A 17,756-nucleotide genomic window follows, 5' to 3' on the forward strand; every position below is an offset into this window, starting at 1 on the left:
GCACAATGGAGGGATGAGATGCCTTGGCCCTAGCTCTAGGGGCTCCAGATTCCTTCCTCCTTGGAGGAATGGAAGGGGCAGCAGGAGCATCAAGCTCGCCCCTCTTCAGAAGGGCATCCTGGAAGACGGCGTGGGTGGGCCACCTGGAAGGGCGGAGCCAAGGAGGGAGGAACCCAGGTCTGTGCTCTGTGGCTTTGCTGTTTCCTTATTTTCTTCTAGGAGCTCAGGAAAAATGGCCTCCTAACAGATGCCGGAGCCTTTGGGCCAAACTGCTGAAGCCAGTTGTTGGGTCTGGGGACAGCAGAGTGGATGTGACCCTGGTGCTCTAGCCCCATGGGACCCACAGCATCTGCAGATGGGGTCACAGCATCTGGAAGCCTCTGTGAGCCTCCTGGGCCCCTGCAGTGGGACACCCCCAGATTCAGCAGAGGGGTGCTCAGGGCATATGCCGTGCAGGGGCTCCTCAGGCCTCCCAGATGAAGCTGACTCAGACCTGTTCAAGCCAGCCCAGATCAATGCTGGACTTCCAATTGCCAACCTGTCATCGCAGCCTCAAACTGGAGGCTGTCCACGGTGGGACCCTGTGTGGGAAGGCCTTGGGCCAGCAGGTCAGGGAGCGAGGTGGCCTGTGTGGGCAGACAGGTGTGAGAAAACAGCGCTGGTCCAGCTGGGACAGTCCAGAAAGAACAGGGGGATGGACCCACAGCCTGGCCAGGAGATGACTCAGGCCTCTGAGCAGTCATTGATGGGGAAATGGAGGTTGAGGGCTAAGCTAGCGCCCCTCAGCCCCGGACACGTTATCCCAGGGGCCCCATTAGGGTCTGAACTGGGAGTTTTTGCATGCACCTTGGATCTGTAAGGACGGAATCCTGCTCCCTGAGAAGGCCCATCTAGGTGACAAGAACAGACCCAGGTCCGCAACGGGAAGACTGCTCCAGCAGGCCAGTGGCCAGCACTGGATGTGTTCCAGCCTTGCCTGCCCATGCCAGGGTCTTAAAGGAGACAGAGGGGATGGGATCTGACTGCAGTTCCCAAGGACATGACCCCCGACGCCAGGGCCACTGAGGGTCTAATATTGGAGGCCATGGAGAGAAGGCCTGAATTCCCTGGGCACAGCAGCAGCGAGCAGGGGTGGCCTGTGTGGGAGGCGGGCAAGAAAAGGACACACCCTGCAGGCAGCAGTTTGTGGAAATGTTTTAATTACAGGATTCTTAGATACAGTGGTTTAATCTATTGCCCACAATTCCTCACTAATTAGGTGCCTCATGCTGGGAACACACTCTCTTCCCTTACAGTAGAAACAGAATGATCACATTTCATAGTTCTCCTGTTACAAGATTCACATCTTTAAGCCAAGAACTGTGGCACAAAAGAACATTTCATTAGCCAGTCACGACAATGTGCTAGAAACATCGATTACTTTAGAATGCTTTAACTAGAAAATATATTGCATTTCCATATATATTAACCATATACATGTGTAACTATTACTAAGTGTAGTTCAGTCATTACAAAATAAGACATTCTGGGAGGGGATATACACACACGACCCGCTGAACCCCCGCGTAAGGCCCTCTGCGTTAGAAATAATCACAAACATCAAACCGAGAGCTCGGAGCTCAGCAACCCAACAGACATCCAGCTGAGCAAGTGAACAAGGCACTGGGCCCTCGGACCACGCTGTCAACTGAGGGATGAACAGAGGCACCCCCTTCCTGGCCAAGGGCCCAGATGACCAGGCCTCCTTGTGCTCCCCACCCCTTTGGGGACCATCCCCACCTCAGTCCATGTGCCAGAGCCACAGGCAACCTGGTTCTGACAAGGGTCCTCGGGGTGGGAGGGCGAGGCTGGCTGGAAGAGGGCCAGCTCTGGGCCTCTGTGCTGGTCAGCACTGTGCTCATTGGGACCCAGGGCCAGGTCCCTGTCTGCCACTTCCTGTCTCCATCTATAGCACCACCCTGCTGAGCCAGGACCCAGGACCTCTTACAACAGAAGCAGCAGCCAGCTTCTGGAAGCTCTGCTGTGGGCTCAGGTTCCAGGGCTCTGAGGAGGGCAGCTTCCTCGGGTGACCAGGTTCAGAATGCTCTAGGAGACAGAAAGAGCATGTGACAGTGGCCCTCAGAGCTGCTCTCTATGGGTCCCTAGGGGTGGGGCTGAAGTGGTGAGCATGGGAGGGCTGGGTGTTACATGCAGAAACCCAAGGGCAGTGCCAAGATGTAAAAAGGTCACATGCCGTGGCCCAGCCACTCTGCACTGGCCACTGAGGAGGGCCAGTGGCTTAGACGTGGTCCTCACGGGCTCTGCCCTGGCCTGGGTTTAGGCGCCTCCTCCTCCTAATGGCTCGGACAGCACACACTTTAGATGGGTCTTGACACCAATTTCAACTTGACAAGATCTGAACTCTAGTGCTCTACAGCCCAAAGACTCGGGTCGGATGGACAGAAACCCTGGACACACACCATCTTTGTACACAGAACTATTTACAAAGGACCAGGACAAGTGCCACGTAGGACCCAGGCACAGGCAGCGAGACGTGCTGGGGCGGATGCCAGTGCTCTGTGGGGCCTACAGCTGTGTGTGTGTGGGGGGGACACACCCTAAGGCTGCCTCCTCACACTTATAATGACGATAATGCAACAAAAACCTTTATATAAACAGTTTATTTACTCTAAACAGCAACACAGACAAAACGCCATATAAACACAAAGGAAGTGATGCGGAAACAAGAGGCTCGCTGACTTTGGATCTGAGGCTCATAGCAACACAACCCGGGTTCTGCAGAGAGAAGGACAGAGGCGTGAGGGCAGGGGACAGGCCGATTTCTTTTTCATATAGCCAGCTGGAGGCTACGTGTAGCTCTGACAGTGGGAAGCATGCCTGCACCCACGAGCAAAGGGAACTAGCTCCTCAGGGACTCGTAGAAGTATAAAAGTTTATAATTTTACAGCAGTTGAAATACTGACATCAATATTAAAATAAAAGCAAGTTTTACATAACAATCAAAAATACAAAAGACTGAAGGAAGAGACCCTGTATGAAAAACTGGGCAATTCAGCAAGTGGAGATCTGTGTACCAGTGGCGGAAATGGAAAATGGTGCCCGCCTGCCTCCCCTAGATGACTAGTAATTGTATAGAGCAATGCTAGATCTGCAAATGTTGTAAACAAGTTCTTGCCAAACCAATCCCTTCCTTTTGATGTTGCCGCAGGTCGCTGCTTATGAGGGTGCAAACTTCTTGGCTTGTGCTCGAACCCTTTTCTCATATTCCACTCTGTTTTGGCTGAGGAGGTCAAGAGAGAGAGACATGTTAGAACAGCCTGGACCAGAAGTTCAAAAGTCTAACCCATGACCAGCAGTTTTCTCTCTCTCCTTTTTGAAACAGCAATAGTCATTTTGGAGAGAAAATAAGGACCGCTCATCTAGTCTTTGAAAACAGACCCAGACAGCTGGAGGGTTTCTCCATGGGGTTCTCAGTCCTGAGTGTGAAGGTGTGGAGGTGGCGGGCAGCTTTCTGGCGGTCTGGGGAGGACCTCGGCTGGGACTCCAGATGCAGATGTGCTGCCAAGGGAAAGGGGGCTGGTAGGCACTGCCTAGGCGAGGGTGACAGGCAGGGTGGGAGGGAGCAAACCTGACCTCAGGGAAGAGGAGACCAGCTGCTACCCGGGGATCAATGTGACCTTGAGGCCCGTGGGTACATGATGATGTTTATGAATGGGCTCCTTGACATTCCAGGTCACAGGTCTCCTCAAATACCTCATGGGCTGGTCAGGAACCCTTCTCAGAGCTCAGGCACAGTGTGTACACTTGGGAACACTCATACCCCGGTAAGAAAGCCAGGGCTCCTTCCAAGCTGTACTCTCAGCAAGTTGTGGCCTCTCAGACCACTGGTCCTGGCCCATGCGCAGACCCCAGGGTTGAGGGACAGAGGGGCCACCACAAGAATTTCCCTCAGCTCTGGCCAGTGCAGACAACAGGCTCTGGTGCCCCAGGCCTTGCCTCTCTGGCCTCTCTGGAGAAAGGCTGCAGTGCCAGCAACAGAAGAGGTGGAAACTTGCCTAGAGCCTGCCCTCAGCTAGCATGACACCCAGGTGTACCCCAGTCCCAGGAGGTCAGTGTCAGCACCATGCCCAGCCGAGAGCCAAGAATGAAGGCAGGAGGACAAGCTTCTATCGCTAGTCTGTGCTGCCGGCAGACTGCTCCTGTGCTCCCACCTTGGCCAAGGGCCCAGACCCCCAGGGTGTAGGCAGCTAGCTAGGAAAACCTGGGAAGGAGCTGGAAGCGATAGCAGAGGCAGCGCATTCCAGCCCTGCCATTTACCAAGTGAGGCCAGGCACAGGGCGTCTGCCCTAGAGCACAGGCCCACCTGCCAGTGTAGGACATGCCCATCCGAAAACACGGGAAAGGAGATCTGATAAAAGAGGTGCTTTTAAACTAGATGCTTACTGGAGAAATAATGTCTTATTCTTGTGAAGTAGTCTATGACACCATCTGGCATGTAAGGAGCACAGAGTACATAAAAGGTGCTCTAGTCCTAAGTAGGCCTGGAGCCACACAGCCAGGAGCATGCACGGGCACCTGGCAGTGACCCTGTGAACCCCTGCTGCGAACGGCACAATACTGCAACTAAATGGTGAACGCCACCACAGATGGAGCCGATGGCCACAGGCATGGTAGCAAGACACAACTTAATCCCAGGGCATCACACCCATACTACGACACACTCCAGAACCGGAAAGCTCTCTCTAAAGATCAGCAAGAAAAATTTTGGCTTTGTGGGCCATGTTGTCTATCACAATGGTTCAGCTCAGAAGCAAGGACCCAAGTGGCCCTATTTACAAAGAGGTGCAGGCTGACAGGGCCTTATGCAGACAGAAGTCACAGTAAAAACAAACAGCACCCAGCTCAAGGGTCAAGGTGTGAAGACTCATCTCCAAGAGCCGCTGATGCACAGCAGTCAACGAGACACGAGTAAATTCAAGCTAAGCTCTGTTGGAATCACTAACAGCAATTCCCTGGGCTGGGAGCCTCACAGAGAAGACAGGACTAAAGTCTGGAGCAGGGGTAGCCAGCCCGAGAGCTGGGAGATGGTGGACCTAAGCTCCTACCTTGGAGCGTCTTGTCACTCTCGGCCACCAGGGGGCGCCATCAGCCAACAACTGGGTTGGACTCAGGAATTGGAAGCCATTTTGGAGAGAAGAAACGCATCTCTTGCAATCTGGCTCTTCTCAGAGGCTCAGAGAAGCCTACTTTCCGACTTGTTGCAATTACAAAAATGTCCTCTTGGAAAGAACAAGACCCTGCCCAGCCTCACCCTGTGGGTCAGCCCCTTGGGGCCCAGGTTTCTGAACAGTGGAGCAGCTGGGGTCAGAGCCCCCAACCCCGAGTAACACCCTGCCAAGAGAAGCCTGGGAGGCTGGCCAGGAAGGCTAGGGTCAGGGTCCTCCCCCACTGTCCACTCAACAGGCCCCACATGTCAGGTTTAGCTCCATCACTCACACTAAGTCACACCAGGCTGTCCTCTCACAGCACCTAACTGGGGATGTCAGAACAGCTGGGGGACCAAAAGCAAGTCATGAAAGCCACTTCCCTCGTGGAGCATGTCCATTGGAGTTGCCACACCAGGCTGGGCCAAAAGAGGGGAGAGGTGGGAGGTCTGGGGCTTCTCCCTCCAGTGTCCACGCCCTCCCATCTGAGCTGGACTGGGCTCCTGGAGGCACAGGGTTTGCCTGGCCATAGCCGATCAGGGGCAAAGCAGTGTTGAACAGGCGCCCATGTCATCTGCCTGCCCCCTGCCATACCCCCTCAACACTGCTCTGGCCACACCAGCTCTGGCTATCCATTCTCGCCACCATCCAGCTCCTCCTTAGATGCCTCCAGTGCCCTCTTCGTGGCACCGACCCCAGCTGCCACCACGTTGAGCTGGGGTCTAGGCTGTCAGGAGCATCAGGACTGTCCGCCCACTCAGCTAGCCTACTGCTCTCCTTCCTACCAGGCAGCCTAGGCTGGACTTCCAGGGAAGGCCGTGCAAGCTGACGAGGTCACGGCAAGTGGAGCCAGATCGCTACTAACCAGTAAATTGTGTAGGCCTCTGCTTGAGCTGGATCTTGAATATTTGGTTCATTTAGAAGTTCCTGTATTCCTAATAAGATCTGTGTAAGAGAGAAAAACAAAGCAAGGTGTGGGGTCAGCAGTTCAAAGGCAAACTCTGGTCCTGAAGGAAGGTTGAGGCGAAATCATTGTGCTGCATACCTGCTTAATCGTGATGGCCGGCCTCCAGTCCTTGTCTTCCTCGAGGATGGACAGGCACACGGTGCCCGAAGGGTACACGTTCGGGTGAAATAACGGTGGTTCAAATTTGCCTGGACCACACAGAAGAAAGAAAACATGTTTTGGTGGCAGATGTCATACAAAATAATGTCCTGCCCTGATGACATCCCTATCTCCCCTGCACCAGGACGCCTTGCAGGTCGTGAGGCATTTCCCAGAGAACTGTTTACAAAAAACTGCGGCCATAAGGTAGGAGGAGGTGGGAAGAGGTAGGACGGGAGCCAGCAGAGCCCCATCCCTCCCCAGGACCTTGCTTCAGGACACTGGGTGGTCAGAGTCCCAGGTGGCCTCTGTAGGCCCCACCCCAGCCAGTGTAGGCTTGGAAAGATGGGAAGGGGCTGCTGAAGCAGGTGAAAAGGATCCTGGGGAAGTAGCCAAGGTCCTTCCAAATGAGTGGCCATCTTCAAAGCAGCTCATTCTCCTTCAAAGCAAAGGCTTTTAGGACCCCATACTTCTTCTTAAAAAAAAAAAAAAATCAATACATGTAAAACATTTGAAAATAAGAGCAGAAAAAATACTGCCATGAGCCCCACTCGGGGATCATTAACCACAGCTGGCATTTTAGTGTATTTATCTTTTTTCTGGGTACTTTCTCCCTTTCTATTTTTAAACATTAATTATACCTAGAAAAGCACAGCAAGTCTAGTATAGTGTGATGAATTACCAAAAAATGAATACATCCAAACTCCTTCATATATCACACACTCCATTTGCCCCATCAACCCAAACTGCAACGCCTAGGCAGGATGTCTCACTGTCAGCACACGAGCCACATGAGGATCTCCCCACTCGGCACACGTGGGTCATGTGTCCTCACAGGTAGTGGCAGTTACTCATTCCTGCACAACATCCACTGGGAGTCTGGCTGCCCCATGGGCCTGGCCACCGCACTGCAGGTGCAGATCTGAGGGAATCTGAATAAAACTGTGATTGCTCTTGGATGTGAATTTTGGTGCACGTGTGCTTTTCCATGTGGAAATGCTAGATCACAGGATGTGTGTGCTGAACGTAAATAGAAACTGCCAGTTTCCAAAGCGGCTCTACCCACTAACATCCAACAGTTCATAGCATGGCCAACACCTGGTGTGGCAATTCTGACTTCAGCCATTGTTAAATGAATCGTGGTTGCCTCTCTAAGTCGCATTTCCCTGATGACCACTGAGGGGAGCACTTTTCATTTATTGGGATGAACTGGTTGGTTCTTTGGAGAAGTTTTTGTTCAAGTTTCTTGGATTCTTCTATTGGGGTTGTCTCACTGATTTGTAGGAGCTGTTTACATATTCTGGACACACGCCTTTTGTCAACTACATATCTTGCAAATATCTTCTCCCACTCTGAATTCGCCTTTTTGCTCTTTTAATTGTACATTTTGGTGAACACAAGTTCCTAATTTTAATTTAATCTGATTTATAAATCTTGTTTCTTAGTTAGAAGTTAGAAAAGTGTATCAATGATGAATACCAACATACCCAAATCCCTCAGTCCCGCCTTTTGGGTCTGGCTTTCTTTCATACCAAGTCACCTTCCTGACTTCTCACAATGTCCATCACATGGCCTGTTGTTGACCTTCATAAAAGGACTCCAGAATAAATTACTTTGTGTCTGGCTCTATCCACTCAACATTATGTTTGGGGAACTAGTTCATTCTTGCTTTTACAGTTCTTTATCCGTTCTATTGTGAATGGGCACTTTCGTTGTCTCTAGCTTTTGGCTCTTACAGACAGGGCTATCATAAACATGCTTGTCCATACCTTTGGTGAACATATGTATGCACTTCTGTGGAAGATTTACTTGAGTGGAACAACTGGGTTCTCAGGTAGGGATAAGTTTAGCTTCGGTAGACATGGCAGACAGCTTTCCCAAGGAAATGGTCAAAATTTATTTTTCTCATGTGCATCTGAGGGCACTGACGGTTCTGCAGCCTCTCCTGCCTCAGTTATCTGCCTGTTCACTCCGTGGTTGTAACTTGTAAAGTGGTTGAGAACCTTTTGCAAAGGGCCTATTCCATCAAACGGTTGTTTGCCTTTTACATATTGATTTATAGATGCTCTTGATATAGTCAGAATAAGTACTGACGGTCTTAACTTCAGTGTAGACCAATTGGTTGTTTTCCCCTTCTGGGGAAAAAGCACTTGTCATGCTTCCCTCGCTAAGAAAGCTTTGCCTATCCAAGTCATGAAGACATCCTCCTGTCTTTCTCTAAAAGCTGTACTGTCTCACCCACCTTCTCACTGGGCTTCATGATCCATCACAAAGGCTTTTGTCTACGGCAGAAGGGAGATTGAATCCTCTTTCACTGGGACATTCGGTCCCAGTCCATGCATTAGAAGGCTACCCTCTCCCCATGCACTGTAGTGTCACCTCTATCATAAACCATGCTGCCGTACACCTGTGGTTTTCTAAACTCTCTGCTCTGCGTCTCAGTTACTGTGTCTCTGTAGCAGGTCTCAATCTGGTTCACATCTTGGCCATCCTGCTAATGGGTCTGGGTACTTTTTACTCAATGCGCCCCAACCTGGGCCTCACCATCCTCCCTTCCTAAAACCCCAGGGGCCACGGCAATTCTCAGCATTCTGCATTTCCTACATTTTAGAGCCTGTGTGACAATTTCCACAAAAATCTGCTTGGCTTCTGATAGGAATTACACTGAATCTGTAGATCAGCTTGGAGAGAACTGACATTTTTCTAACAGTGTGTCTTCCAATCCATAAATACAGCCCATCTAGCCAGTTATTTAGGCTGTCCTTCATTCTCTCAGAAATGGTTTCATTTTCAGTAGCTGTCTTAAACATGTTTTGTTGAATTTATTCCAAGGTACCTGATACTACTATAAAGGGTATAGTTTTAACTTTCATTTGTTGCAACTGTATGAAAATGGGTTTTATCTATGAGTGAGGACCCCTCCTCAAAAAAACCCGAGATAATTATGGTTTTTTTGCCCCTCCCATTAACCTTTTATTCAGCAACCTTAATAAACAGACTGAGAGAAAGATGGTCTATGATCTAAGTCTTCTTTTCCCATTTCTCTGCTGGCATTTCTATTCCCTGTTTTGTTGCATTTGCTTGGAATTGCAATACAATGTTAAATAGAAGTGATGAGAGCAGGTACAATTTGTCTCATTTCTTATTTAAAGTAATACCTGAATATGGCAATAAATAAATAAATAAATAAATAAAAATAAATAAAGCGAACAGCAAAGAACCACTCCAATGAAATGTTTCCATCCCAATGGTTACACTATGAATTGATAATTTACATAATTCTTCTGGTAGATGTCATCATAATGGAAAACATGTTTCTCTCTCAAATCACTAACCACAAGAGTTGGCAATTACATAGTCTTGCCTTCCCATGTACCAGGGCACTCTCCCACATGTACATGTCAACTCACTTAATTAACCAGCTATGGGTAGTGTTTCTTGATTTCCAGCTGCCTAAGGGGAGAGATTTGGTGTCCCTTCTCCCGTCTTGGGTTTTGCTAAACTGCTTCATGATGGTCTAGCTGTAGAACTGTTTTAAACACAGCCTTGGCCTTTCTTCCTGCCACCTTCTCTGGAGGCTTTAATGTGCTACCCATCCAGACTATAGATGCAGGTACAAGTTGGCTGTGAAATTCTCACAGGCAACAGGTCAGGGCAAACAAAACCCTCTGAGGAGTGAGGTTCTCTGAATGGTGGTCCTTCTGCATGTCCATCCCCATCCAGGGATGGTATGTGGTGGCTTCATCCCTGACAGACACTAAGGGTTCAGGAGCCTCACCTGTATCTTATGATCCTTCCTTCTAGGACCCAGGAGCTTCCCAATTGTAGAGCCAAGACCTGAGTCTTGGCCTGTTAGGTACAGCCCCCCACCCCCGGGGCTAGAAACACTCAGATCCACAGTCAACCGCAGGGATCAGTGTCACATAACCACAGCCACAGGGGTCAGAGAGCCAGGGCCGCCCTGTGTAGAGTACAGTGTGAAATGGCCAACCCCCAGGAGGCCAGGCTCCCTGAAGGTGACTCAGATTTCTGCTAGAGTGTGGTCAAAGCCAACCTTTGAGGACTCCATTGTACTTACATTTTGGAGGTGAGGATGGATAGTCGTCTTTGAAGAGCATCCGTAGTTTAAACAAGCCTCCTTCCCAAGGGGTCTGTTGGGAGGTGATGCTGTGATTAGGTGTGTGCCACCTTCTGCTGCAGGAGCCCAGGAGGAGGAGGAGGGGTGTGCTGCTGCTATACAGCCCCCATTGAGCCCCAGTGTCCCACCTGCAGCCCAAGGTCCCCACAACAGGATTGGCAGGACCTCCATGAGTCCTGAGGGCCAGTGGGAAAGAGTCCTCCCTGGAGAGGAGCAGACAGGTGGCCCATGGCAGCTGTCCTCTCCAACCCCAGGATGGAGGTCAGGGTCTTCACTTGAGTGGCTACAGTGAGGACTTAAGTGAGCTCAGGTGTGGATCCCCTCCTAGCCTCCCAGCTCCTTAGTCCAACACTCGTTCCCGACCGTGAGGGGGACAGCTACAGCCCACTGGCCTCACCCTAACACTACAGGCTCCGTAGAGGCTGGGATGCATGCTGGGTCCTCAACAGAGCCTCAGACACAGGGCAAACCCAGACCATATTGTCTTGTGGACAAAGTCCTAATCCTGCCAGCTCAGTACAGGGAAGGAGATCATCAGGAAGCACTAAGGCTGAGCACAGCAGATTCTCACAAGAGACCATGGGTGGGAGGAAGTGGAGGTGATGAGGCCTCAGCACAACCCAAATGCCTCAGGGATCTCCTCCTTCCCTTGGAGTCACCATACACTGGGTTACTGGAGACCCTCACTCCCTAATGCCTCAAATGAACTGGTTCTAACTGGCCCAGGCCCACTCAGGGGAGCCTAGGAAGCACCACATGGGGAGGACTGTAGCTGCATGTAAAGGACACGTGGGGCCCTATGCAGTCATCACAGGTGGACAATGCCTAGTCTGTGCTGCAGGTATTGGCAACCATTCCAGACTCCAGACTCAAGACACCCAGGAGGAGCACTGCTCCAGCCGCAGCATATCCAGAAGGTCAAACTTGAAGCCCCCCTTGGCACCCCCAGCCCTTTCTCCACCCTGTCTCTAAGACTCCCTCTGCTCTCGAAGATGCATCAGGGCCTGGGCCTACAACCCCTGGCATAGCCCAGATCTTTCTTTCAGAATTAAAACTGTCCAGGGTGGGGTGGTATCATGTGCCACCCTACCCTTGTTCCACCGTCTCATGTTCCCTGGCCTATGTGACCGTCACATGTCATGAACCTTTGAACCTAAGTCCTTCTGAAAGGCTGAAGGGTTCCCAGCAGTCTGCCCCACACACGAGCACGGCACTTCTTACCCCTTTCTTTCCTGGAATGGCACACTCCCAGTTCATGAGGTTCATCGTGCCGTCAGGATTTTTTGTTGGGACAGCCACAAAACCCTGCGAGAAAACCACACACAAGCAAGCACATTAGTGCTGTGGTAGCTCATGTTAGCTGCCCAAAGGAACACCCCTGTGCCTCCCACCACCTGGTGGTACAGAACTTGCAACAGGGCCTCATCCGTTTGTAGGGACTAGATGGTGTCGTCAGGGGGAGATGATCTGCTGTGCTACATGAAGAAATAAAGCTTTCTTACAAATGGGTGGTCTTTTCTCCAAGCTTTCCTCTCCTGGGCAAGTCTGCTGAGGGCAATCCCCGACATATTTAAAGTCCTGAAAGAGACAGCAGAGACGCAATCAGAGGGGAACCCGGCCCCTTCTGCCCTTTCCCTCTCATACCTGCCCAGTGAGCAGACTTGGTTTCAAGAGCAGGTAAGTTAAGATTCTCATGTGGCCCAGAGAGACCATGCTTGCTCTTAGAAAGCTGCCCTGCCCAGAGTCTGAACAGGCATCAGGCCCCCTTGCGGGACCCCAGCCTTCTCCCACAGGCAGGTAACCAGGGAAGACACCCAGGCCCCCTGGACACCTCCACGTGGGCCCCTTCCCTGCCAACTGCCTAGGCCCAGGGCTCCATGGCACACTCCTCAGACTCCATTTCATGGTCACACAGAGGTTCAGAGAGGTGAAGCCACAGGGCTGGGTCATAGCACTGCTAGGCGCTGCACAGGGAGGGATGTTACACACTCCCAGCAGACACCTGGCTCCTGTCCCGCCCACCTTTAGTCACACCCAGCAGCAGGCTGGAGTGACAGGGATCCAGTTCTACTATCAGACTACACAGGAAAGGCAGGACAAAGTGGGGCTACCCAAAGTGCTGGCCTGAGACCTGGGAAGGGTGGGGATGAATTGCTTCCCTTTACTGGTGCAGGAATGTGGGGGTGCTGTCAGGCTTAGAACCAGGGCTCAGAATTCAGTTTCAGGCCTAGCCAGGAGGATGACCCTTGAAGGCAACCAAGTGGAAAAGTGCCCCAGGGTGGAGGGCAGCTCAACTGCATTGTGGACAAGTCTAGAGACAGGAGACCAGGCCCCTGCCTCTGTCCCTACCCTTTCTCTCCCTACAGCCCCGCCCTAGCACTCCATAAAAACCTAATCGTTCAAGGCTTATCTCCCATTTACTCTGGGAAAGTCAATAAAAGGGAAGCAGGCTAGCAGGGCCCAAGAACTCATCAGGAACACCAGGCAGAAGGAAGACCTCGGCAGGCCGGGAACACAGACTCCCAAGGCTTAGCCCCTTTAGCTGTTCAAATCAGTGGCCTGGGGCCCTCAGGTAAAGCAGCATCTCCAGGTGTCTGGGATACCAGACCCAACTGCAGGGCACTGAATTGTAACCCCACCTCCAGCTGCCCATGAGAAAGCAGATGCAGAGGTGACATGGTCACAAAACCTGCTGGGGAATTTGACTCTAAGTGTGTCTGTTGGTCTTTAAAGTCCATGGAAACACCAAAGATACCATGAACCAAGTATTTACCATAAACACGGCTTTAACAAGACAAATGGTGACCAGCAGCTTCCCCAAGACTTCCTATTTATACTGAAGCCAGGGGACAGGTCTCCTCCCTGTCTCTGTAGAGAAAAGGTCCAGCACCTCAAGTTCCCGAGTACAATGTGTGGCGTTCTCTACAACAGGGTTCTCAACCCTGCATGGCAAAACCCATTCCCAGCAAAGACAGCACTTAACAGCAACCATGTTCCAGCCTAGTCTTGCCCACTGCTGCGGCCTCCACACAGACCTGTTCTATCTAGATAGGAAGGGAGATCTGGAGTAACTTGCCTACTAAGGGCAGGAACTCAACACAAACCCAGGTGGTCTTCTGACTCCCAAGGGTGGGTGGCAGGGCTACTCTCCCTCCAGGTATCCTGCTGCAGCACCCCCTAGCTCTGTAACTAGTACTTCAACCTCCCCACCCCACCTCAGCTCCAGCTGACCCACAACCGCCTCAGCGACCCCAATTGCCCCCTTCATCCCAGCATCCACACCACCTGGCTGCCCATCCCCATAGGCTCATACTGTTTCTGCAGGAGGGCTTAGGTCAGGCCAACAGTTCAACAGCAGACATCAATACACATTCCCAGGCCCAAGAGCCGCCCTGTCCCCACCCACCCTCTCCATGGAATCAGGAACTCTGGGTGGGCTTCAGTGCTCTTGACGACTGTTTTCCCAAAGACTAGGCACAGAAGGAGTGGTTTGGGACTGCCACTGTAGAAAAGCACTGCCACCTCCAGCACCACCCAGGAGGGGCACTGGGTGAGTTGCCAGACCTATCAGATGTTGTATGTTTTCAAAAAACAGGTATGCTTATGTCATTACAAGAAAAGCGAGGGTCAGCCCTGATCGGTGTGGCTGTTGGTTGGGCATCACCTTGCAAAGGGAAAGGTTGCTAGTTCAATTCCTGCTCAGGGCACATGCCCGGGTTGCAGGTGCAGCCCCTACTTGGGGCATATGCATGAGGCAACTAACTGATTGATGTTTCTCTCTCACGTTGATGTTTCTTTCCCACTCTTTCTCCCTCCCTTGCCCTGCTCTAAAAATAAATAAAACCTTAAAAAAAAAAAAAAAGAAAAAGAAAAGAAAGAGGAAAGTGAGGGTCAAAAATCAAAGCTCTCCAGGCAAGAAGCATGGCTGTAAGGGAGACACGTGACATACGTACCAATTCTGGCCGTGGTCCCTAGCTCCAGCACTCTGACCCCAGAATGCACCATTCAACTTTTTACAACCTCAAGATTAAGTCCAAAATAGAGTAATACCAGGTTTGGACACAACAGAGCTTCTCTTCACCACCACAAATCCCCAGAGCTCTGGTCTGCCCATTTCTTTCCCAGGGACTGTTTGACCACACCACTGAGGTACTCATGAAGAACCTACCAGGATACTGCCCTGGAGGGCTCACAGGTGAGGAAGTCATGTCCTGGAAAGTGCTAGGTGCCAGGAGATGCAAAGCAGGACTATGGGGATGAGAGGCACCTGCTTTTAAATAGTAGCCAGGTGGCCATCGAACACAGCCTGCGGCAATCTGGCAGGATATTGTTCCAGGCGGCATGGTTCAGAAACAGAAGTGCCAGTGGGCCAGAGGAGAGTGGAAAGGGTGGGATTGCAGGAAGGAAATGAGAGCCTGCAGGGTTGTGGGACAGAGGAGCACACCAGCCAGCTTCTGTCCGAAGTGGGAAGTGACAGTGATGACCACTGGGAGGCTGGAGTGGTAGCCCCAATATCTGAAAGTTCTTAATTTCTAAATTTCTCAAACCCTTCACTTCAACTGGTTCTTCTAAATAGCAAGACCCAATGCTATCCTGATCCCAGTGGCAATGCCATCCTACCCACACACCCAGGCCTGAGGGCACAGCACATGTTAGCTCCCAAAGTACTGCCTCATTGACCTCCCCCACCAACAGGACCCTCAGAGGGCAGGACCCTCATCCCTGACCAGGGCAAAGTAGACAGAACAGGCCGGTAGGACACTTCTGCTGAATTAACTAACATAGAAGTTCAGTGACTGAAGATGTGTAACCCAGTAAATGGTTGTTTAAGTGAGGTGTAAGGTCCCTAGCGAGCCTGAGCTGGGCCAAGCACCGAAACAGGTTTCTGAAGCCCAAGGCCAGCTCCATAACACTGAGGAACCACGGACACCATGTAGGGTGACAAAATGGTCAGAGGGCTCAGAGGAGCGGGGCCTGGCCTGGGCCAGAACTCAGGAGGGGCTAGAACAGTCTGCCTGCCTGCCAACCCTGTGCCAGGACCCTTCCTCTTCTGAAAACCGAACAAAGCTGCCCATGGAGGCCCTGTCCTAGGGCTTAGCTGTGGTTGTCCCAAGTATGAAAGGTTAATGAGGGGCAGTTCCAGGAGCTCCAGCAGCCCCCCTCAGGGGTCTTCTGCCATCAGGGCAAAGGGCTACAGGTGCTCACCTGCACTGTTCCAGGCAGACACCTGGTCTTCAGATGGTGCTTCTATTTCTAGTGGCCTTCTAGGGTCCAGAAGAAAGCAGCCAATTTACTAACATTTTAATTACGAAACAGAAGCACTCCTTCAGAATCCCACTTAAAATTGATTCTGCCTTCCCCAACAGAGAGGCACTTAAGGAGCAGCTAAGTGTTACTAGAAGCTTCAGAGCAGCCAAGTTGTAGATGTAAAGATAAAATATCCATAAACTCCCTGAGACAACTTGCAGGACAAAGGCTGGATACCCCAGGCCAAGTGGGGAGGTCTGCCCTCCACCTTCCTCCAGAGCCCTGCAGTGGTGGGCTGTACTTGAACCGGCTCCTCTCAGATCAGCTGCCGATTGACAGCAGAGACTGTAGAGCTACTTACTGGCTTCGTGAGTGTGACAAGCTATTCATCTCCCTCAACCTCAACTTCCTCATCTACAAAATGGGCGATGGTACTCAGCCCACAGGTTTCCCCAGGATAAAACAAATAATACAGGAGGAGCTCTGGATAGACTTTTCCCACCCAAACACAAACTCCCTCAGAAGGACGGTATTCACTTTGCTAGATCCAAGCACCCTGCCTCAGGACACACTCTGCCATTGCTGCACTTCTCCTTTCTGGACGTACCTCCCAGGACCCAGGGCTGTTTCTGAAGCAAGGTCTCAAATCCCAAGACTGACCAGACAAAGACACAACAGCACATCATCCCTAAACCACTCAAAAGGTTACAAGCAAATCAGGACAAACTAGTATCCATCTCCCTTATCTGTTGGACAGTTTCTCTACCTAAAGGCAACAATTCCTTAATAGCAAAAAATATTTAGAGTTGTTTTTTAAAAGGAAACAAAAAGCCAACTTAGTAAGCACCGAACAGTAACTTTGTAAACCAGGAACTAAGCATGCTTTCAAAATATACAAGAGTTAAAACTGTGATTCAGAAGCGACTGCAGGTCAGGATTCCGAGCCCATCTAATCATTCCCTTCCTTTTTTCCTTCTCACGAAAATAGCAGTTCCAACCTCCCTTCAATCGGTACAAAGCAATCTTAAAAACAAAAGAACTCTCCCTCCTGCGAAGCGCTGATGTTCAGGTTCCCACCAATGGCAAGCGGAGTTCTCTAGAAGCACAAGAAAACTCGGAGTTGTTTTGAATTTTAGACATCACCCCCCCCCCCCCCCCCCATCGAGCCAGTTATCTTGCAATCCAAGACTTTCAACTCTCTTTGCTGGGCTTCTCTATCCGGCTGGAGAGCGCCACAGGTTTGTGTGCGGACCCGTGACCCCGGAAACGCACGTCCCTCGGTGGAGGGAAGCGCCTGTCAACCCCGCCTCGGCTCCCCCGCCGCACCGCCAGCGCACGCCGAAGGGGACGCCAACACTTTCATAAGGGAAAGCGACTGGAGCCCAAGGGGCAAGGCCAGGACGACGTCGAGGCCGGACCAGCAGGATCGGACCGCAGCCCACGGCATAAACAGCTCCGAGGCGGACAGTTTCTGAGCGCGAGATCGGGGTCTGGTCGTGGGTCTCGCAAGAGGTGGGGATCGGGGCCCAAGCGATCGCGGGTAGAGAAGAGTCCACCCGGCCCGGCCCGACGGCGACGGAGGCCTGGCGCCGCCGAGGCCCGGCCCCCGCTCCGCCACCGCACCTTGTGCGCCACCCACCCGCGCTCACCTAGGGCGTCCGCGGCCCGGCGAGCGAGGTGGACGAGGCGGCGGCGACGGAGGCGGCGCGGCGCTTCCTTTGTCTCGGGACTTCCCTCCCGAGCCCGCTCCGCGCGCAGCCCGAGCACTCAGAGGACCCCGGTGCGGGTGGGGCGCGGAGCGAGGGGCGGGGCCTACAGAGGCTGTCCGCCGCGCGCCTATACCTCGCGCCGCCGCCACAGCCCCGCGTCCTGCGGGACCCTCGCTGCCTCACGCTGCGCGCCACCCGCGCCCCGCCGCCGCGTGCCCGTGATCAGTGCTCGCCTCGGGAGCCCAGCTCGGGGACGGCTTTCCAGTCAGGCGGCTCCCTGGACACCTGCGCCCTTAAAGGAGCCGTGTTCTCGTTGTGAGGGAGCGTCTGCAATATCCTCTTTGCGATGCGAG

The 17,756-nt window shown here is 52.1% G+C and overlaps 1 protein-coding gene across 1 annotated transcript; it reads right to left on the minus strand.

The window, feature by feature from the left end:
• Positions 1–1,182: 1,182 nt before the first annotated feature.
• Positions 1,183–17,485, minus strand: UBE2I (ubiquitin conjugating enzyme E2 I). Its single transcript, XM_090277327.1, has 7 exons — positions 17,344–17,485; positions 11,950–12,025; positions 11,669–11,752; positions 10,388–10,460; positions 6,250–6,359; positions 6,070–6,149; positions 1,183–3,280 (listed from the first exon to the last, which is right to left on the minus strand). Exons 2-7 carry the CDS (start codon positions 12,013–12,015, stop codon positions 3,217–3,219), a joined length of 477 nt encoding a protein of 158 aa, XP_090133453.1. The 5' UTR covers positions 12,016–12,025; positions 17,344–17,485; the 3' UTR covers positions 1,183–3,216.
• Positions 17,486–17,756: the final 271 nt, after the last annotated feature.

Source organism: Furipterus horrens, unplaced genomic scaffold (genome assembly GCF_987537825.1).
Source record: "Furipterus horrens unplaced genomic scaffold, mFurHor1.1.pri manual_scaffold_5, whole genome shotgun sequence".
In the NCBI taxonomy this organism is placed as follows: Eukaryota; Metazoa; Chordata; class Mammalia; order Chiroptera; family Furipteridae; genus Furipterus; species Furipterus horrens.

Excerpts from the sequence above, each read along its gene's own strand:
- UBE2I (XM_090277327.1), bottom strand. The coding sequence starts at position 12,015 with ATGTCGGGGATTGCCCTCAGCAGACTTGCCCAGGAGAGGAAAGCTTGG. Across the intron at positions 11,753-11,949 it reads GGAGAAAAGACCACCCATTT|GGTTTTGTGGCTGTCCCAAC; the intron begins GTAAGAAAGCTT and ends GTTTTCTCGCAG. Across the intron at positions 3,281-6,069 it reads GAGGCCTACACAATTTACTG|CCAAAACAGAGTGGAATATG; the intron begins GTTAGTAGCGAT and ends TGACCTCCTCAG.